General features: G+C 39.8%; 1 protein-coding gene across 1 annotated transcript in view; it reads left to right on the top strand.

The window, feature by feature from the left end:
* The window catches only part of COL4A6 (collagen type IV alpha 6 chain), an 86,988-nt gene that overhangs the window by 45,104 nt on the left and 20,290 nt on the right, over positions 1-21,594 (top strand). The window contains exons 5-22 of the mRNA XM_074147521.1: positions 16-132; positions 1,926-1,994; positions 3,474-3,509; positions 3,936-3,998; positions 4,617-4,652; positions 4,795-4,836; positions 5,688-5,780; positions 6,843-6,896; positions 8,283-8,342; positions 9,187-9,231; positions 10,475-10,528; positions 11,850-11,919; positions 12,575-12,685; positions 13,514-13,663; positions 15,233-15,337; positions 16,249-16,409; positions 17,411-17,590; positions 18,179-18,362. Coding sequence (XP_074003622.1) covers positions 16-132; positions 1,926-1,994; positions 3,474-3,509; positions 3,936-3,998; positions 4,617-4,652; positions 4,795-4,836; positions 5,688-5,780; positions 6,843-6,896; positions 8,283-8,342; positions 9,187-9,231; positions 10,475-10,528; positions 11,850-11,919; positions 12,575-12,685; positions 13,514-13,663; positions 15,233-15,337; positions 16,249-16,409; positions 17,411-17,590; positions 18,179-18,362 — 1,630 coding nt within the window. The remainder of the gene's footprint in view (positions 1-15; positions 133-1,925; positions 1,995-3,473; positions 3,510-3,935; positions 3,999-4,616; positions 4,653-4,794; positions 4,837-5,687; positions 5,781-6,842; positions 6,897-8,282; positions 8,343-9,186; positions 9,232-10,474; positions 10,529-11,849; positions 11,920-12,574; positions 12,686-13,513; positions 13,664-15,232; positions 15,338-16,248; positions 16,410-17,410; positions 17,591-18,178; positions 18,363-21,594) is intronic.

The raw sequence follows: 21,594 nt of genomic DNA, 5'->3' as shown, positions 1-21,594 counted from the left end.
TTCCCCGTTACACAGGGTCACCCTGGACAATCTGGACCTAGAGGTCTGCCTGGCCTCGATGGCTGCAATGGTACCGCTGGGAGTCCTGGCGTTTCTGGATCAGATGGGTTTCCTGGCCTGCCTGGGCTGCCTGTACGTCCCAACTCAAACATGGTGTTTTTTAGTCACTAAGCCAGGATTTGCGTTTCATGCCACTGTTGGAAAAGCAACTCCCAAGTACTTAGGATTATCTCTAATAACCCGAAGTTTATTAGCATTTTTAGAGCTCAGTATCATTTTCTTATTGAAATTCCACTCTGAGGATAACATTAATATCCTGTGAATTCACTATGTTCCCACACCAAGTTATACCATTGTCACTGGCAGTATTCAATCTAACTCAGAAGAAATCATGATAAAGTTTTTAAGAATCGTGAAGTGTCAAACATCTTCCACCTGCCATGTTTCAAATTAGTGAATGCTGATTCAGGAAAGGATGTTATCACGTGTTCAAGTCTATGCATCAAGTATTCGATCCTTCCTTCAGGTCTTAAGGTAGCCAAAACCTTCAGTCTCATTGAGTCTCAATAGGATTTACTTTCCAGGATATGTGTTCTACTTTTGAAAACACTTTTCTACCAGGTTGGAGTTTTATCTAGCTTGCATTGGACACGTTAAAGTTAGGTGTCTAATCTATTCATCTGAGCTCCCTTCTTACAGAGAGTGGTACTTGCGAGAGCACTTCTCCCCCTCTGCCTTTCAGGATGAATTGTCTTTGAAGATGCCCATTTTTCTGCATTGACTGTAGAGGAAGTGAAGGTAGCTGGGTCATGCGCTACATTCTGTTTTAAGTGGGTAGGATTAGTTCTAAGAACTCCACTCTTAGATGCTTTGGGGAATTACAGTCCTTTATAAAAGTACGTGGTTGTTTTTGAAGTGTAAGCAAAAAATATTTGACTAAATATTAAAATATTAGACAAATATTTGAATATTTGTTCACATTCAAAGCCTGAGCTTACAAGCACAGGTCACGTGACTAATTGTACATCCTTTGCACATATACATGAAGAAGAGGAAGAAAATACAACTGGCAGATGTAAATAGTGCCATTTGTTTCAGCATTTCTAAAATGTGCTAAGACATCTTTACATGTCATCCAGGCTTGAAATTCATATGATGTTGAAAAATACTGAAGCAATAAGACCAAATTTAAGTACTGCTTTCTAAAGTAACTGATTTAGTCATATCTGCTGCTCAAATTTCTATTTTGTAATGCTGTAGGATTACATTTTTGCCAAGGAAAGCTGCTTGGATCAGCCAACCCCTCTGAAATTAGGTTGGCAATTAAATGAAATCACCTCAGATAATTTGGATGGGATGATTAAGATTAAAATAAATTGGGTAAACCTAGAATTATAACGGCAGCTTTTTCAGAAGATTCATGCGCTCTACCAGTTTTTTCTCTCATTGATTCTAAACAAAATTCAGCAATTCATAGTGTTAAACATGAGATAGAATCACAGAATGGTTTGAATTGGAAAGGACTTGGCCTTGTTGAACTTCAGAAGGTTCACGTAGGCCCACTCTCCAGCCTGTCAAGGGCCCTCTGGATGGCATTGATATGTATATGAACAGGGGGGTTACACCATGTCAAACAGACTCAAATAGGATCTTAGAAGTCAAAGGCCTAAAATAAAATGGAAATCTAATATAAACAGGAAAATACCAGAGAAAAATGTTTGCAGAACCTTGTTTTTCTAAAGCCACTGGAAGTCTTTAAGTTCTCATAATACCACAGCTTCTTTGGTAAAACTGCGGTCATACTTTTGCAGTTTATTGGAGCCAGGAGTTTGCCTTGTTCATTATACTGAATATAAATTATTTCAAAACTAAATCAGTATTTTTTCCAGAAATTTATTTTTTACTTTTTTTTTTTTTTAACTCAGGGTCGTCCTGGCCCAAAAGGCCATAAAGGAGAACCTGTTTTTGCTCAAGGCAGTCTTAAAGGAATGAAGGTAAGACTTGTCATCATACAGGAGAAAATACAGTACAAGAAACACTTTGATGTTCTGCAGGTTGCAGGGCTGATGCTGCAGGTTAGATTGCTCATGGTGTTAGACACGGGTATCATGGGTATGTCTGAATGTGAAAAAGGCCATATAATAACTTCATTAATGACAACACAGAATACTCTCAGAACTTGGAACTGCTTGGTCTTTGCAGAGATCTTGTTCCTCCCATACTGGGATCCTGGGACATTGCTCATCCTGTTGCCGTTGAGTGTGGTTGCCGGTCCTTTGCTTGTCTCTGGAGAGCTAGCACCATTCGTTTGTGGTGTCCAACCATGGGTGTGAGGAATTTCCTGTAAGCTTATCCTGAGGTATATGAGGTAGCATATGTGTTTCTAGATGCAGATGTAGCAAAGGGGAGGCCCTTCACCTACACTTGGGACTTTCCTGTAACTGACGTCTTTGCACGTGCCAGGTCTGTTGAAATAACAGCTCAGGAAACTTGCAAGTGCATGTTAAGATTTCTGCTGTGAGATCCCAGCTGCTTCCCGGTGTTTGTTGTACTGGGAGGTACTAGTAAGTAATTAGTTATGCTCTTGGTTTAAATACATGAATATCATATCCCACTCATAGTATTCCATCCTTTGCTGCTGTGAAGTCAAGATTTTACTTTCTCTGTTTAATAAAGACTTTGCCCTGAAATGTCTGTTATCAAGTCTGTAATTTTATTTCCTGTACAGAAAATATAAACTCTGGATAGACAATTTCAGTTTATTCTTCAGAGCAGCGAGCAGGTTCTTGAATTTGCTCATGTAAAAGACTTGGTTCTTTGTTGCCTTGAAACAAACACTCACCAGCTTACCGTGGTTTTGATTTTTGCCAGAAATACTAGGTTTGGAATATATCTACAAAGGATTCAATACCTCTTGTGGTACTGAATTCAGCAATATTTATCAGCCTCATGCTTCATTAAATACTGAAAATATTAAGAAATTTATTCTGTCATATAAGGCCCCTCACACTGACTTTGTTGGTCAAAATTAAAAACTTTGCTGAAATTCTACCCACATTATATACATTTATAAGTTGGTAAAAGTTAAATAGATCTTTACTTACTTACTTCAGTATTTATGGGAAATATAGATAATTTGGTATAGTAATTATATGCTTTTACCTATTTTATTATGGTTTTTTAATGGAAGTTTTTATAGTGTATTTTCCAGGGTTTTTACAATTAATACAAATCTTTTTTCACTTCAGTTTCTCTTGTTACTCATAAATAAAATGATTGTAATTTCTCCAGAGTTTTGGAATCTGTCCATTACCCAATTTAAATATGGAAGCAGAGGTGTCAAGATATTTTCCCATTTACACTTGATCTAATATTAACTAACAGCAGGATTTCTATTTATACAAAACTGAATGTTCCTTATAGCTTGTTGCGATAACATAGTGTCATTTTTATTCATGCATTTATAATTTTAGGGAGAAAATGGTCTTCCCGGATTGGATGGAATTTCTGTAAGTTATTTAATTTGGGGAATAATGATTTTAAAGAATATCAAGTAGGTAATTTTTCTATAGGTATTGCTTCTAAAGGAAACTTTTCAAAGTAGCGGGCCATGTGTTTATATGTGTGATACCAGTAGCACGAGCAACTCCATCTTCGTAATGGTATGAGTGGATCCACATTATAGTAGAGGAATTCAGATTTTTGCTCTTCTCTCTTCCATTTTTCCTTTTTCAAGTCAAACTCCCTTCTACCATTGAAGTCTGTAACTTTGATTTTCAAAATACATCTAATAATATGAAATGGATTGTTAGTATTTAACTTGGCATACTTAATTAGGGGATATCACTTAATGTTTCCTGAGACTCACTTTGTCTTTGGTTGGGGTTTGATGGGTTAAGTGCCACACATTCTGTATTTGTCCTATGTTCTTACAGGGCCCGAAAGGTTTTCCAGGTCCAATAGGTTCTGCGGGCCCTATAGGATTACCAGGTTTGCAGGTAAGAGACCTCAACTGTTGCACTTGTTGACAGAACAGTTCAAAATGTTGGCAGTTTTCCCTCCTTGTGTCATGACAATGAGCACATGTGTGTGCAGCTAAGAGGACTGAGCACAGCTGGCTTCAAGCAGAGTACTTGAACTTAGATAGTTTAATCTAATCACAAGAGGGAAGGCTCCTCTCTGGAGCAGTGCTCAGGGCAGCGATCGTGACTGAGGGCTCCAGCAAAGCTCTGGAGTGCTGACTACAAACACTACATTATACTGGTGTGAGCACTTCCTCATCTTGGGACTAGAGGGAATATGCTCACCTCTGCATGTTTGGAGCCACTGTCATCTTGATATATGCAAAAGAGTTGCTTTTTCAAGATACTACAATTGGCAGAGGTAAAACCGAACTACCTGTTGGTTGCTTTTAAATTGAAGTTTGCTCTTAATTAACCACCATACCAAGGGCTATTATAGATAGAGTGAAAGACTTGAAGATCATGTGTATCAGCTACTTTTGCTTTGGGGGCAAGAGGTGAAAGTTCAGGTACCACTGCAGATCCCAGCATTGTTCCAATAGTATGCATCCTAATTAATCAAAGAAATAAAATCTTGATCTTGTTCACATTTAGGGTCCTGTGGGTCCCCCTGGGCCACCAGGTCCAAAAGTAAGTACCTACCTTTCCTGTCTTCTTTCTACACCTGATTGTTGGCTTTTTTAACAGTGCTGTGGGCGTAGATGATAGTGATGCTGTTGTTGCTGTTGTTTTATTATTCATTCATCGTTGTTGTGTTTTTTTTCTCTCCTAGGGTAACATGGGATTAGGCTTTCAAGGAGAGAAAGGAGAAAAGGTAGGTAAAACTTGTTCTGTTATGGAAAGAGCATGAAGTGATACTCCAGTGTTCCATCATACCTTGATCCTCTAGAAAGTGGGTAGATTCTAGCATTTTCTTCTTTTCCTTTTTCTTTTCTTCTCTTGGACTTATTGACAGTCCAAATACTAAAGATTCTTGCTGGCTCACAAAAGAAGGATGGGAGCTTTTTCTGGATGAAGAGGGGGAAAATCTCAATTCAGCGCAGTATTTGCATAGTTATCAAGACATGAGATCCTTAGACATCTTTTGAATCTGTGTCTTTCAGTTTCTTTGGACCTTCACCTCTTGTATTGAATTATTCTACTGACTTCATTGTTTTTTGCTTTCATAGTGTTCTTTGGGTAGACTTTGGGTCTAATAATGTTCATTTGGTCATAATGTTCTTTTGGGTAGATGTGTAATTTATAGTCTCACAATCCTAAATGGGTGTCCTGCGGTCTGTGTGAGAATTTACACTGGCATAGTGGGGCTTCTCAAAGTTCTCAATTTGGGACTTGATTCTGCTGCTGTTAAAATCGGTTCTCAGCTTTCTACATTTCGAATTGTTTCTTGTTGTCTTTTCTTTCCTATTTCTCCCTGAAGTTTTTCTGGAATCTTTTTCTGTTGATTCAAAAGCCGAGCTTTTTTTTTAATTTTTTTTTTTTCTGTTTATCTTAATTTTCAGTCTGATCTTTTGACTTCCATGACCAAACTCCTGTGCCAGCATTCAGGCACACAGATATTATGTACATGGGATATAATTAGAATGGTTCTTCTGATTCACAAGCCACTTCCATAGGAAATCAAACATGTTTGGCTATATTAATAGCTTCCTCTTTTGCCAACAGGGTGATGTAGGGCTGCCTGGCCCTCCAGGTCCCCCACCATCCACTGGAATACTGGAATTCATGGGATTTCCAAAAGGGAAGCAAGGAGAAAAGGTCTGTGAATTCAGTTTACAAACCCTCCCCCTCCACATGCTCCTTCATTCAAGGCTGAATGAAATTACTGGAGAGCGAGGGCTGTTGTATTTCCAAATCAAAACAATTTTTGGTACTAGTTTAATCTGCCAGGTGGCTGTTGAATAAAAATATTCTTAGCTCAGAACATTGCAGACCACTGGAGAATGCATACGTCTCAGAAGGATAAATCTGAAAGCTATTTAAAGTTTTTAATCATTAATCCTAAAAATAAATGAACCGTAGTTTTTTTCTGTTGGACCTGTAAAATTGTGTCAACTGAAGGAAAAAAAAAATCCATTTAGAAAAATAAATAAAAAGCTCCGTCCAGCTCTTTTGCTTTGGTTATGATGCACACTACTCTAAAATAGAGGGATTTCTCTCCTTTACTTTGTTATCCTGGCATTTACTGAGATACATTCCTAGGTCATCAGTGTTTTTATAAAAGCTGTATGGATCTCAAGTTAAAAATTCTCTACATGTGTGAAATTTAGGCATACTGAATTAACCTGGGACCCATACAGGCTGGTTTGGGAGCCCAGTCTGAGCTTGCCTAAGCCCCTGCATAAGTCATGAGAGTTATTGTCTTGCTTGGTGGAGTTACATTAGTGTGAGGTGAGATTCAAACAAGCAGCCTTCCTTTTGGCTCACTCTTGAATTTGTAAGCAAGGTTATGAAGACATTATGATATCTCATCATTTGTTATTTTGCTGCTTTCCATGAAGTACTGTGCATGTTCCGGTTCCTTAGATGACAATATGAAATGTGTCTAGTTTGACTTCTAAGAGTGGAGGACAGTAGAACAACAGTTCCCAAGTAGTGGTCTTTGAAGCACGGGCAGTGGTCACAGACAATCTGTTGCGTGCACTGGCACTGTGCTGAGAGACACTATGTCTGGCACATGATGACACAAATCGAGTGTACTTGCTGACAAACAAATTGCAAGACCTTACTTTAGGAGTCAGAAGCATGATGGGTGGATTGGGGAAAGTCTTGCTTTCACAGGCACAGTGATTTATTGTGTTTACCTCTTCCCCTTGTCAGGGTGTGCCAGGCCCTCAAGGACTCCCTGGAGACAAAGGATTGCCTGGCATGCCGGTAAGGACAGAGGAGAGTTTTTAATATAGGCCTAATATGGATTAGACGGTTCAACATCCTCTGAATAGCTCAAAAGGTCTCTACAGGAGTTTTTAGGCACCAGAGTACTTTGAAAATCTGATTAAAATGTCCACAAGACTTTGAAGAGTGTAATTGTAATCTGATAGTTTTTTTTCCTGCAGATACAAAGAAGATAATGCTGTCCTACTATAGATGTTACAAAGCATTCATCATTTCAGTACATGTAATCTGCAGAGACCTGCAAGTAGACATACCCTTTACATGACCACTTGATGGCAGTGTTTCTTGATGTCCCATGGAGAGCTAGACATTTTTTTAAGCATTCTAATTTTTATTCCTTTAATTATGTCTAAACATATTTTTGTTATTTTACTTTAAAATTGTAAAGCACATGCAGATCTTTCTGTCTGTCTTTATATGTCCAATTTTAGAATGGGTTGTTTAACATTAGTGTTCATATACTCAGGAATGTGTAGCATCTTCTCTGTATGAATCAAGAACAACAATTTATCCCTGGATTCCAGAGAACTATTTCCCAGCTTATAACCCGTTGTAAACACAGGTAAAAGTTCAGGGAATAAATATTTTGTGGAACTTCTGACTAATAAGATAAATTGTTTGCCAGTTTCTTCAATGTACAGATGTTCTTCATAGAAAGACGTGCAAGAAAAACCTGTACATGAAGCACAGTTTGTTATTAGTCTTTCTGGACATGTTCCATTGTATGCATGTTTAGCTTTATGCATCACAAGAAGCCCATTGAAGCTGATGGGTTTGAACATATGTGTGAACTTAACCACAGCTGTAAGGTATTTCAAGATTGAAGCCTGAAAATTGCTTAACTACTGTAACTCTCGCTGAAATTAAATCCTGGTGTTCTATCTCTGGATTTGATATTTCTTGCTGACTGGGAAAGCCACCAAATGTTGAGCATGAAAATGCTCGCTTTGTGTCATTCTTAGGCTTTAGAAATGAAAAAGCGTGCTCTAAGCACTCCCTTGAGCTGCTGCTGTTAAGAAATGAGATTTGAAATAATTTCTAAATGTAGAATATGATACAGAGTAGCAGTTGCAGGACTTTGCTGTTGATAGGATGGGGTTACTTGCATTTGCTGCTGAGAGATGTGCCATAGTTTAAATGGAGGGAAACCATGGGGAATGAAGATTATGTACTGCACATACTGCCAATTCTGGTTGATACAGGTTTTCTTTCTGGGGCAGAAGAGTAGCAGCAGAAACACTCAGTTCCCCTTGTCTCTCTGTTGTACTGTTTATATTAATACATGGATTTGTGCTCATTTTGTCTTAGTGCTGTGCTATTCAACTCCAGACAGATCACAGATTTAATGTTAATATTTTTCCTCAGGGTTTTGGAGGTGTTGGAGAAAAAGGAGAAAAAGGCGTGCCTGGTTTACCGGGTGCCAGGGTAGGTAACTTTACAAAGTCCTTAAATGCCTGTTCTTAAACATAGGAAACGGGCCTTTCATCAACAAAAGCATTCCCAAAGCACGTAGGACTCTCAGACTTAGGGCTGGGTCCCATAGTAGCCAGCACCACACAACAACAGAACCAACAGATAGTACTTATCTCAGTAAAGTTGCAGATTAAAGGTGAGGTGAAAGATATATACAGACAAGGTAGCCCAAGAAAATCATGCAGAAATATTAAGCGGAGGGCTTGATACTGCAGGGCCTGTGTTTTTCCAGTCTTTTTGAAAGCTTCACAGAAAAGGAAGCTTGCAGGAGGACCAAATGAAGATAATAAAGAGGCCTTGCAGGGGCTTTAGGAAACTCTTAACCAGTGCCAGAACCAGCCATAAGAGAACACAGATATTTGGGGAAGAAATGGGCAAGCTGGCATGCTCAATCACATGCCAGCCATAGATTCTTAAAACCACCATGATCTGCAGAGATGTGCTTGTACACAACAGGAAGACCAAGACATTCTGTTCTGCACGTGAGGAATAAATGCTCAAGATAGCGTTAAGTTTCATGGCCTTACAATTGCAAACTACTCACCTAACTTCGTAGTAAGTTAAGACACCATGACTTTGAAAGACAGTGGTGAAAGAAGATAAAATTTCTTTTATCAGTTATTCTGCTGAATCCTTTCAATTATGATCGTTAATATTTGGGAGATATGGGAAATCAGTGGTAGCTTCTCCTTTTGAAAGTTTTACCTTTTCATTCTTTGGTGATGAGGTGTTTGGAGCTTGATATAATAAGACCAGACTGGAGTCTCTGAAAGTTAATGTTTTTCTGCTGTTCTAGGGTCTTTTGGGACTGGATGGATCTGATGGAATTCCAGGGAGAAAGGTGAAATTTCTTTTTTTTTTTAGTGTACTTACAATTACAGAAACCATCTAACTGCTTAAGATCTGCTGACTTCCTTATCTAGTGGCTCCAAGTTCTCTGATGGATGAATGCAGCTGCCTTATTTAACTAGTGAGAGCTAACAAGAAAGTCCACATAAAACTCTAGATCCCTTTAACTGTCTCTCTGGTTATCCCTATGTATTCAGAGGACCACCTTCACAGATTGGAAATTGTACATTCCCTCCTGGAACAATCAGGTCTTCCACTTTTCCCCTTTTGTGGGTAGAAATGGCCAGGTGATCGAGTGGCTGAGAACCTGTTAAAGCCCTTCCATTTGCAGATACAGCAGTGGAAGTTGTTCAAGAAAGCAACTTTCGGAAATACAGTTTACATTTTGCAGCCTGGAATCCAGTCACTTTCTTGCATATTTTCTTTTATGTATGTCCTTCTCAAGATATACTGAAGGTGCTGGTATCTCTAATATAATCTAATTAATATCTGTATGTTAAAATGATACGATTAAAACCAAGCCCTTTATGACAAGTTTCTCAACAATACTGCGTATGGGCTATATTGGGCCTACAGTTGTCTGAGGCTTCAGAATCACAGGCAAGGTTTCAAGTTAAGGTTCCCTGCTCCAGAGCTCTTGGAATATCCCATTTTGTCTGCAGTGGCAATGGGATTTGCAATCCATACCGGGCCAGGTTTAATACATTACCCAACAAAAAACAGCAGATCACGTCTGTGTAGATTCCCAGGCACACACCCAGAAGGGGAATTTTGGTGTCCCTGAGAGTGCTACCAGGAAATGGACAGCTGGAGAGCTGGATCTCCCAGTGTCACTTCAAATGTTTTGGTGCCAATAATTTGTTGGAGGGGAAACAGAATGGAGGGGACAGTGGGGGGGACAAGGAAAATAATGTTCTGGACTCCTCACTCCACAAACATTTCTATGGTTCTGTGAGAACTCCAAAGTGTCTTCCTGATTTGAACACCCTCATGCCTACCCACAAGTTCTCACCATCTTTACGGCACAAGGAGGTCTACAGGAGCTGTGCTATTTTGAGTGCCAAGAAATTGATGCCATCAGTTTTTTCTTTATTTATTTCTTCTGCAAATGTTTGGTAGGACAATGCATTAGGTTTGTGATTCAAGTCCAGGAACTGCAGATGTCTCAGCTAACAAATAACACCACTGTCTTACTGTCTCACTGTGTAACAGTGTTCCTGTGTGTGACTTTGCAGGGTCATCCAGGTATTCCAGGCTATCCAGGACTGGATGGAGTTGAAGGCATGAAGGTAACTTCTCACATGAAAATACTCAAGCATTGCTCTTTTAAAGATACTGCATGAATAAATAAGTTATCATTGCCCCAATCAAATATCTTCTTTATGTCTGTATCACTGTAATTTTCAGTATGTTTCAATTCCTCATTTACTTTATTTTTAAGGATAAAACTGAGTGGTTGCTGGACTATGAACACTCGGCTATTTTAATACCTTTACAACGTTCATTCATGTAACTTCATGACTTAGAGTTGTAGGTGTAGTCTCTCTGGTCTCCTTTATCCTTACACCATTGCCATAGTTACTGGACAATTGAGGCAAGATTAGATAGAAGTGGATATTAAGATAGTTGCCAAGGCTACATGAAGTCTTAGATCACAGATCTTCAAGTATTGACAAGTCTGAAAATACCGTGTTCAATTTCTCCTATTGGAGATAGGCAAAGCATAGCAGTAGTTTTCTGGGTATCTCACAACTTGGGCAGTCAGACATCTGGAAACTGAGTGGAAAATGGTTGGATCATAGTTTGCTGTGAAAAACACTCATCTGCCACCAAGATTGTCATATGGTTGGCAGATGTGAAATGCAAGTACTGAAGGGCTTTTTCGTGCAGAGCACATGGAAGAAGGAGCAGTAGAGGTTTATGCACAGAGGAGTATTACTGGAAGAAGCAACAGCATGCACTGCCTTGGCTCACTGCATGGTGTTTATACTATAAATATGATGGCAATTTGGAAACAGGTAGATTTTGCACTTGCTATTTCAAAGAGGTTTTGATACTGTGTTAGAGCGAGAGGAAGGAATGATACTGCAGTTTGTCACAACTTGCGTTTTCTACCTGTGTGGTTTTATGGAGGGATCCATTTTCCTGGAAGCTCCTATTATTGAAATTCAGAATTCCAAGGCAACAGATAGCTGCAGTGATGAATGCTTTTAAACACGGTTCGTAGCTTTTACCACAAGGTGAACAAATATGATCTCCCTGATATTGGTCAATATGCTGATATGATAACTGGTCTCCAGTACACATGGTATGTATATACATGCCTGTGCTTCCTATTGAGGTAATGGGATGCCTTCAGAGGATAGCTGGATAGTCGCAAACACTTTATCTGAAGCAGCCATCAGTTTCGTCAGGCAGGAAGTAGGTATCAGGACAGCAGGTGATTATGAATAGCAGAAGAACAGAGTGAATTCTTCACCAAGACAAAGATGATGATTAGTCGGTGAATGTACACAGACATTGCTCCCATAATACAGTCTGTTTCCTGACAAGCTGTCTTCCCCTCCATCACCCATCTGAATGTGGCGTCAATCTGTTTTCTTCTAACAGGGTGAATTAGGTGACATCGGTCCCCCAGGCCCTCCTATCGTTATTGACAGGGAAGGTGTAGTCATTTCAGGTACACATTTCCATTTTGTTTTGGAACTTGTCTAAAGCACTTTTTCGATCCAACTTTCCTTCTTACTGTTTTTTACCACTTTTCCACATTGTGTGTTGGGTCTAACCCATCCCTTGTTATTTTTTCTTTAATTTCTATGTTGCTGGCATACAAATATGTTAGGTCCCAATGCCATCCCCACATTGCAGAATTATATGTTCCAAGGCAGAATGAAATTTAGTGCCTGGGAGGCTGACTGTGTGTGAGCCGGGGAAGTGCTGTGTGTCTACCTGTGTGTCTGTCTTCAGTGTCATCCTGCTATTATTTGTCATTCAATGTGGTAAGAATATTGTTGAGAAAATGAGCTTAATTAATGCCACAGCTGAATGAGGCCTGGATTGGAGCAGTCTCTGAAGCTGTAAAGGTAAGGGGACAAATTGTATGATCTCTCCCATTCTTCCTCTTTCACATGCAGTCAAGATTGAAACAACCTCTAACAGGTCAGGAGGAATTTTCCGCCATTATTTTTATCTTTGACTAACAGGCTTACCGCTAATGGCTTTGCAACCTTTGCTGTCAATGAGATCAGTGGCCACCAGGGTAGTTGACTGAACAGAAATTTCAGCAGAAATTCTCTTGAGATTTTCCTCCTTGTTTTTCTGTATTTGTATAATAGGTGCCCCAGGCGACCCTGGAAACCAGGGAACACCTGGTCCTCCAGGAGACGAAGGGATCAGTGGTTTACCAGGCCTTCCAGGAGCTCCAGGGTTTCCAGGCCTGGAGAGAGGTAAAGCAGCTGCTAACACTGCCCTTAACAGGCTGTTTTCTGTGTTTGTTGCTGAGAAGGCTCTGGTTATTGGCCTGGAGATGGTGAAGGTATTGGAGCAAGCCTCTCCCTGCTCCTTCAGCAGACTGCTGTATGAGACATAGGAGGCAGGGATGACACACAGGGAAACCAAGTATGTTGTCTTGGATGGGAGCAGAATTAGTCCCACAATGATTACAGCCCAGGTAAATCTTCAGGTGTGAATATTTGGTGTAGCAGTATACACAGGAGGTTGATTGATTGATTTCCATTTCAAATGAGTTAATTGCTAGAACCTTTCCTACATTTTAAATAACAGCAAATGTTTTCGAATTTTTTTTTTTAAAATTACTCTTCATATTTGCAATAGAGAGCTAACAGATTGGATAGATAAACCCACTGTAGGTGGAACTCATTTGTCCCATCAAAGATCTCACTTGAAGGTTTCTGTTTCACTTGAATGTCACCTGTGAAGTCTGGGCCTGCAATGATCCACGGGCCAGGAGCTACTAAGGAAATTATCTCACTCTAAGGAAATCAGAAAATAAATAAACTGCAGTCTTACGTAGTTAATTGTCTAACTGATCAGTGGGACTTAAATGAAGCCCTGTGAAGTTTTTTGAGTGACCAAAGGAGTGTGTAAATGGGAGCCTGTTGATGCCTCTAAAGTTTCCTTTGTGTGCAATTATAACTTGTTCTGTGCTAACATGGTTGCAGTTCAGGGTACAACAGTAATTTTTCGTAACAGTAAAAATACTAGAATGTGTTTGCTGCTGGAGGAGAGCTGCTCATTGTGTCATTGTTCTCTAGATGGAATGGGCCCTGGAGGGTCTCCAGGTATTCCAGGTGTGAAGGGTGAAGTGGGAGAACCAGGAAGAGCAACAATTGGATTACCAGGCACTCCCGGCAGAGAAGGTTTACCAGGTCTGCCAGGAGCACCAGGATTGCCTGGTTCACCACGTATGTATATTTTTAACATTTAGATTTAGAATGAAACGAGACAAATAGCAACTTATGTATTTATTTCTTCAGCAGTGAGGGTTATTCATCTGTAAATCTTAAATGTTTGGTTGGCACTTCATTGTGACGGTAACTCACAACCTTAAATCTATATATGAGCAGCCACCCCTCTGAAGTAAGAAAATACAGCTAATTATTGTTAGAGGGGTAGCCTGAGAGACTGAAGCACAAGGTTGTACACACAATTTATGACACAGAGGACTCTGAAGTTCTGGCTTAGATAAAGAATAGACCGTGACCTTATGAGGACCTGGGGTTAAGTCTTGTGAGTAGGTGTTTTGGGTACCAGGAGTCAGATAGGATGCCTGAAGAGACAGTTTTTAGACCTAAAGAAATGTGATTTTATTTTTCCATGTTCATTTGTATGGATTCCCTGATTGGTTAATTATGCATTGTTTTGTTTTTCTCAGAAATTCACTATTACATGAAAAGGGTTGATTTTACACAAACCTTATGTTTTACCATTCTGCCATAAACAGAATTCTAACAGCCTTTTTTATTTTTGAGAGCCAACCTTTCAAAAGAGGGCAGACTCCAGTGTCGGAGCCAATAAGCATGGTCTGATGCAATGATTTTCTGTGGAGAAGAAATAAGTGCTCTCTTATCAATATCTGTTTGCTAGTCAAACCTGGCTCATTTTTTCTGCAGAGTCTGTAAAGCTCTTGTAGCTGTTTTTAGCTGATGGTTGCGGTTTGTTTCCATGGCCCATCAGAGGGGTGCTGGTCAGCACTCCGTCTCACTGTTGTCACTGAGGGGAAGGGTTTTCAGATACTGGAATTTTAGATTGTGTTAGACCACTTTCCACTGCTGTTTCTGTCAGCTCATGCTTCATTCTCTTCAGCATATGAAGAGGTGTAGAAAATAATCCTGCAGTTATAAAGTGAGGGACAGGGAAAGTCCCCTTGACCTTTTTTTTTGCCATTTAATCTCTTTCCTGAGCTACAGCAACTTTAATGAGAAGTCAAGGAGCTCTGCAGAAGGCATGTAGCCCTGGGGATGACTCTACCATGCCAGCAGCAGCTATCATATATGATACCTTCTGTGTCAACACAAAGGGCAATAGCTAGTCATCACAATCGCCAATACACTGATTTGTCCCTTCAGCTTCTATCCATATGAGTCTCAGCTTCTCCCAGGGCTGTAAAGGTGCATCTGCTGTGAACCAAGTTATTTGCTCTTCTTAATGAAACCTGTTCGTAAGTTTGGTTATTTCTCTGGCCAACTGTGAAGTCTTTGAAAAAGTGCAATGGCAGAGCAGTAGAGGAATGAAACTCTCATGCATCCACATCATGGGGGCTTTTGCTTTTCTGTGTGAGAAGCAAAAAGCAAACATAAGGCAGAGGACTGCAGCCTGTGATGCCAACCAAGTTCCATCTCCTTGTGTAACTTCCTCAGTTGTGGTTTGATTCGGTGCCGTTTCTGTCAGTTACATAACTCACATTGTAAGTATTTAGTGAGCTGGAAATCGAGCCTTCTCATGGCTTTTGCTTGTCTTCTTTCTGCATATAGGCCCTTCATTCCCACCAGACACTATCCTGGATGGAAGGACTGGGCCTCCGGGGGAGCCTGGGCAAAGAGGGCTGCCAGGAGCTTTGGGTCCAAAGGGGTACAAAGGTAATTGACTCTTGTTTTGAGAGAGCCTTTTAGCAGTCATCGGACCTCAGGAAGATATTTACACGTGGTTAATATCCTAAGGGATGAGATGGAAGTATCTTTATAACAAATCATGGGAGGTTGAGATGGATTAAAGGAGCCAACAGCCTTTACAATTTAGAGAGAGCTGTGCCCAGCACTGCCAGCAAAATCCTATTTCCTACTTCCTACTCTGCTCAGGCAAATAAGCAGATAAACATCTCATACCCAGAAAATTAGCTAAGTAAGTTATACTTTAAAGCCGTAAGACATAATAAGACTTAAAAATAAAATCTTGTTCACTGCTTTTTGCACTATAGGCTGAAAATGACAGAGATACTTAAATTTATTCTCCTCTGTACTAAAAATTGTGAGAATTTGGATCTTAGTATGTGACTGAACCAGCAGCAAAAGCCATGATGATGCAGACATCACTGTCCTTTGTGGTTGTTTGGATCCATGGCCAGTTACAATTCAGGGAAATAAAAAGATATCCAGCTGAGGGTCATTGTAACCCACTGTGAGTAGGAGTATGGATTTGCTTTCTCTGACATATAACTATCTCTTTAAAAAAACACAAGACTTCTGGCCTAAAACTCTCTTAAAACCATCTGTTTAGGAGAGTCTAAACCTTTTGGAAGAGGTCGAGAAGTGCTGAGGTTCATGCTGCACATGGTAATTTGGTAACGGGCATTGCATAGAAGTCAACCTGGACAAATCCTGAGTTCCACTTGCTTGACACTCACATCACCTGAGCAGAGTAGACACAAAATCAAATCATATGATAATGGCTTTGTGCTAATTGAGTCAAATACTGCTTTTGGAGCTCTTGCAACTGAAAAGGGTCTTTTTCCAAATGAAACTGAGTCTGGAGTGTTGACTGTATTTTCCAGGGGAGGCAGGTGATTGCGCTTGTGATGGAGGAGTTACAAGAGCTGGTCTAAAAGGCATTTCAGGTCCACCAGGTCCATCAGGAAGCCCTGGTGTGCCTGGGATTAAGGGCATTGGTGGAGACCCAGGCACTGTGGGTGCACCAGGACTGCGAGGCCCTCCGGTAAGGCAGGAAGAGTTTATATTGGTTTTAATGAATTAAGGGAGAAAAAGTACCCATGTGCAATTGCTGGTGTTGGTTGTAGTGAAAGCAGAACACATTTTTTTGCATAATTTCTTCTACTTGTTTGGATTTAAAAAAAAAAAAAAAGGCAACCCAGAAACTGATTTGTGAGAAGAAGCTGAAAGTAGAGAAATTATCACCTATGAAAAATGGGAGAAGAAATGGTTCTTAATTTCTGAGAACTGCATGTTTAGCAGTCAAGAAAAATACAGTAACAATTATTTATCTCAGGGCTTCTTGGCAGTAGATATACATGGATTAGACCCAGGGTTCTTCCTAAGTGAGGGCTGGTTGGGGAAGCAGATACACATCTGCATGGAGAGAAGACCTGAAAAATCGACTGGTGAGGTCTTTTCACATCATTGCTCATAGCTATAAAAATTGTGTGCCATAGATGCAGCCTCCTTCTCAACTATTGTATGCTAAATACATTAGTGAGAGTTGAGCTGGGTTTTTTATGAAACAGCAACCATAGCAAACAGGATTTTCCAAAGTGCTGAGCATTGCTTATTGGCAGTATTTACTTTTGAAAATCATTGTCCGTAAAGATACCAGTCTTTTGTCTTCAGAGTATCTTTATCAGTGTCAGTAAATGCAGCACACCAAGCAATAGGGAAGAAGATTCAATACTTGGGTCCTGTTATATCATGAGTGATGTAATGTTTCCAGATGCCATCCAAGATTGCTGTCATTATCATGCTGTATATATTCCAGGGTTTGGCTTGCCACTGTAAAGCTGTAGTGACTTGACTGAAACATTTGGAAATAATCAAACCTCCTCTTTTTTTTTTTTTTTTTTAGTGTAATGTATACAATAGAAAACCCTTTGGAGATTCTTTCTAGCTCCAGTCATTGTGTCCTGTCCTCATGGTATATTTTTAAGAAGCCAAGCCTTTTCTCTGCATGTTCATATTTCTGGTTTTTTATCTTTTGGTCTGTAGGCTTCAGCTGGTCAGCAAGGTTTTCCAGGCCTTAAGGGAGAAAAAGGGGATTCATCCTACGCAACAGGCAGAGGTGCTCGTGGGGACCGTGGTGCGACAGCACCCAGAGGACCTTCAGGCATCCCAGGAACCCCTGGCAGGGACGGACTTCCAGGCTTGCCAGGCCCACCAGGCCCTCCAGTAAGTTCAGATTAATTTAGCAGCAATGCTTCAGAATTGGAATAAGGAGCAGAGACAATAGAAGGCCTGGGTTACTAGTCCTGACTACCTCTGTGGTAAGTCTCCAAACACATAGAAAGCTCACAGTCCCTGAGCACAAATTTGTCTTGGTCAGGATGAATAGTTGGCACTCGTTACACCTCTGGCTACCCAGCCAAAAGATAAACTTCCAGCAGTGGGGTAGACCCTAAAGCTGTTTTATGTTGTGTCCTAAAAGATAAAAGACACTGTAGGCATAATTATGGGTCAAATCTTGGAACAGAAAAATCACACCAGAATCTTTTTAATTAAAAATAAAGTAAATGTCTTTCAGGATATATGTAGTACTTACATTTTGGCAAATACAACATTACACGTTATTTTTAATAGTCACTGAATTTTCCTGCATTTTGAAATAATGATGGAAAATTTACAGTGGTTTCCATGTACCTTTCCAGGCCCATCTGAACTTTGCACCAAACCGACCAAACTCTTAAGCTTCTGTTAAAATGTGTATATTCTTTCTACATCTCTTTGATTTTCAGCTGTATTTGTCTTTGCGGTGCACAGGGTGATGGTGGGCTAGGTTTCCCAGGTGAAAAAGGACTGCCAGGATTACCTGGCTCCAAGGGCCATCGTGGAGGAACTGGTTCTCCTGGCGTTGGATATCCAGGTCCTAGTGGAGTTCGTGGGCCACCAGGTGACCCAGGAATGGATGGGTTTCCAGGACAAGCAGGTCTTCCAGGCCCTCCAGGTAGGTGGTGCTGGGTCTACTCTTATTTTGAAAAGGTGCAAAGCAGCTACCAGTCAAACGCGCTCAACTTACTGTTGTGCTAGTAGCCAGGCAAGAAGATTGCATTAGATTAAAGATTACTCTTTAAATTGATTGAAACTGGTTTGTGGGCTCACCAGGCCTCACACAGCAGTCACAGCTTTCTCAAGTTGTCATGCTTAGGAGGACACAGATAATGAGCAACAAATACTCAAATAGTACTCAAATACTAAGAGTGTTGGATGGAGCTACTCCCTGACTATTGCTGGAGAACCATTTCACACCAAAGGTAGTTAGGAAGATTGATAAAACAGGGTTTTCAAAAAGCACAGCTTGCTTCATAATCCAGGTAAAAATAGTAACTCACTGGTATCTGAGAATTCTGAATCAGTTTTCAGAACTATTACTGTTATTGAAATAAGAAGAGTTCCAGATTTTTTTAAAAGAAGAAACTGTAGTACATTGTATGCATGAACAGGTATTGGTGAATGAGACATTGTCGTGACAGATGGGTAGGGAATTCAATTATGACTGGGGCAACCAGCTCTGGGCTGTTTGCTTCCTGAGGTACTACAGTTTGGCTCAGTTGGTATGTCATTATATGTACCTAAAGCGTACCACAGTGCTACCACAGTGATAAAGTCAGTAAATGTAGGTTTGATAATGTTTCATGTATGATGTTTCATGTTCATTCTCAGAGTTCAAAGTGAGTTACATGGAAAGTCCTAGGTCTAAACATGTATTGGAAATTTTTCATAATGAAATGACTGCAAAAAGTTGTCTCAGTGTCTTGATTCCATGTCAGCCATTTAAATGTAATTTAAGATAAACTGTATTTTTTCTTTGCCGCTGCTGATTTTCAGTGTATTTTCCATTCTGTGTATACTTAAGCTTCTAGGTTTGTAATTCTGTCAGTATCGATAATGCAGAATCAGTAATATATTTGCGGACATAATATTGTTGCAAAGGTTTCTGAACTGGTAAACTGATGTGCTGAGTTCAAAAACCTTGGCGGTAAGACCACTGCAGCATGAGGAGTTGGCAGAGGAAGCTTAAACCCAGAGGGAGGTGAGAGCCAGGCCGGAATAGCACTGGGAAGGTTGCACAGACATGCCGGATGGCATGTTACTTCACATCAGTGTCATGCTGCGTTGTTGTTATGGGGTGAGGAGACAGCTAGCATTAATGTCCCCCTGGAACAGTCTGCATAAGCTTTTTTTCCAATTCAAGTCACATGCTAAATGCTAAAAGCTTTACTAATTCATAGCTATGAATGCTTACATCTTTGTTTAGTAAATTGTCTCTTACAAAATCCACTAAATTAAAATTGCATTGTAAGATAAGTAGAAGTAAAATACCATGACGTGAACTCTAGATATTCTGTGGAGCACATCAGAAGCCAGCTTATTATGAATGCTACATCAAAGCTTTGCTAACAATGAATGGTCCTTTGTAGAAGAGTATCTATAGTCAAAATATGTGGGAAAGTGTGAATAAGTCATTAGCCAGTTCAGTTTGCACCTCCATAGAGATGTGTAAGAAAACTTGTGAATGCATAATTCCCTCCATACTAGGAAATAATTTGCATATATTAAAAGACCCTTTGATGTATTAAGTTTCATGCAATATTAAAGAAATGTGTGGTGGTGGAAGAAATAATAATTTTTTATACTGCCCAAACTGAAAGGCCTTATCATGAAAATGAGGAAAGACATTTAAAAAGAGACTGTGACCTACTGAAGTTACTACGTCAAAGATGCCACTGAGGAATTTTGCCCAAGTTCATACCATATGCAGTGAAATAGTTTTTCTTTGGAAAAGTCTAGCTCAGTATTTTTTTAAAAAGCTAAATTGATTTTACCTGGTATTATGAGATTACTCAAAAAATGTTAGAATTGCCCATATTTTGCTTTTATGCCTGACATGATGTTTTCATAACTTTAATTTCCTTGATACTGGGATATTACTGTGTAAACTGATAATGTAGGGTATTAAGTAGCTGGGAAACACTAGGTTTTGCTTATATAATTTTTATACTAAGCCTTGCTTACATCATTTTGCAGAACACACAAGAAAACAGTCCTATTTGCGTTCAGTTATCCTCACGTGAAAATCTGTAGTTCAAGTATTCTGTTGCTGGATAATAGTGTAAAATACAGAAGATGCTATTGTACAGATTTGGGTTTGGAAAATTCACATAAGACAGTCATTAAAGCTGTGGTGATGTGAATGCAACAGTATTAGTTAAACTTCCCTTTCCACACCAGCTGCTGCCCTGAATGCTTACTTTTTGAAAAGTGTCATTCTTCTTGTACAGTGTCTGAGGAGGAAATATCTCAGAAATGGACCTCAACTTTTTATTTTATGAAACATTCAGCATCAGGCTGACATAGGATTGCAGAACTGGACCAGAACTGGAATTTTTGTTTTGTGTCCCTACCATTTAACTTTTATTTTATCGAAAGAATGCCCTGCCAAAGTGTACCCAAGTGCAGGTAGCAAGGTGTGTTACATCTTACGGGCATGGGATTAGGTGCCCATATCCATTCAAAGCATAAATTGGATCATGGATATTTTAGTTTTGAACCTCTGTTCTTAAAGCTAGTGCTGACTATAAAGATGGATTGCTGTCACAGATGAAAATAGAGCACTCTTTGGCTTTGTGTAAGAGTGGAAGTGTTATTGCAACTCTGTGTAGATATGTTATCATGACTATAGTCATTTTTAAATTAATTTTGCTATCAGTGAATGCCTTACATCAAGATAAAAGTAATGAATTGAGAACTGACCTTTGGTTCTCTCACATCAAAGAAGAAAATGTTCTGATGTTTACTTCAGAATTGGTGTAGCATCTCAATATATGAGTAGATTGGACACACCGGAGGTTGTGTTCCCTCTTGTTTGCTGCTACATCCCACTTTCCACATGAGCCTTGCTTGTTTCTTTGTACTAGAGCAGATACCTGTTAGTAGCCCCTGACTAGCCAGAATTCGAGATTAGGATTGTTCTTTCTTCTCACAAGTCTTACTAATGAAATCAGTCACACAAGTCAGAATAACGAAATCATGAAAAATAGGGTAGAAATGAGAGGTCAAACCAGAATCACTCTCTGTCATTTGGCACCGTGAGAGAGGGACGCTCAAATCTGCCTACCCTGACTGGGTTTGGGACTGGACTCTAAACTGAAAGCTGAACTTTCCATCTCTGGTTGGAT

The sequence above is a fragment of the Numenius arquata genome, chromosome 5, assembly GCF_964106895.1.
Source record: "Numenius arquata chromosome 5, bNumArq3.hap1.1, whole genome shotgun sequence".
In the NCBI taxonomy this organism is placed as follows: domain Eukaryota; kingdom Metazoa; phylum Chordata; class Aves; order Charadriiformes; family Scolopacidae; genus Numenius; species Numenius arquata.
The sequence above is the reverse complement of the archived record's forward strand: the minus strand, read 5'-3'. Positions and strand labels throughout refer to the sequence as shown.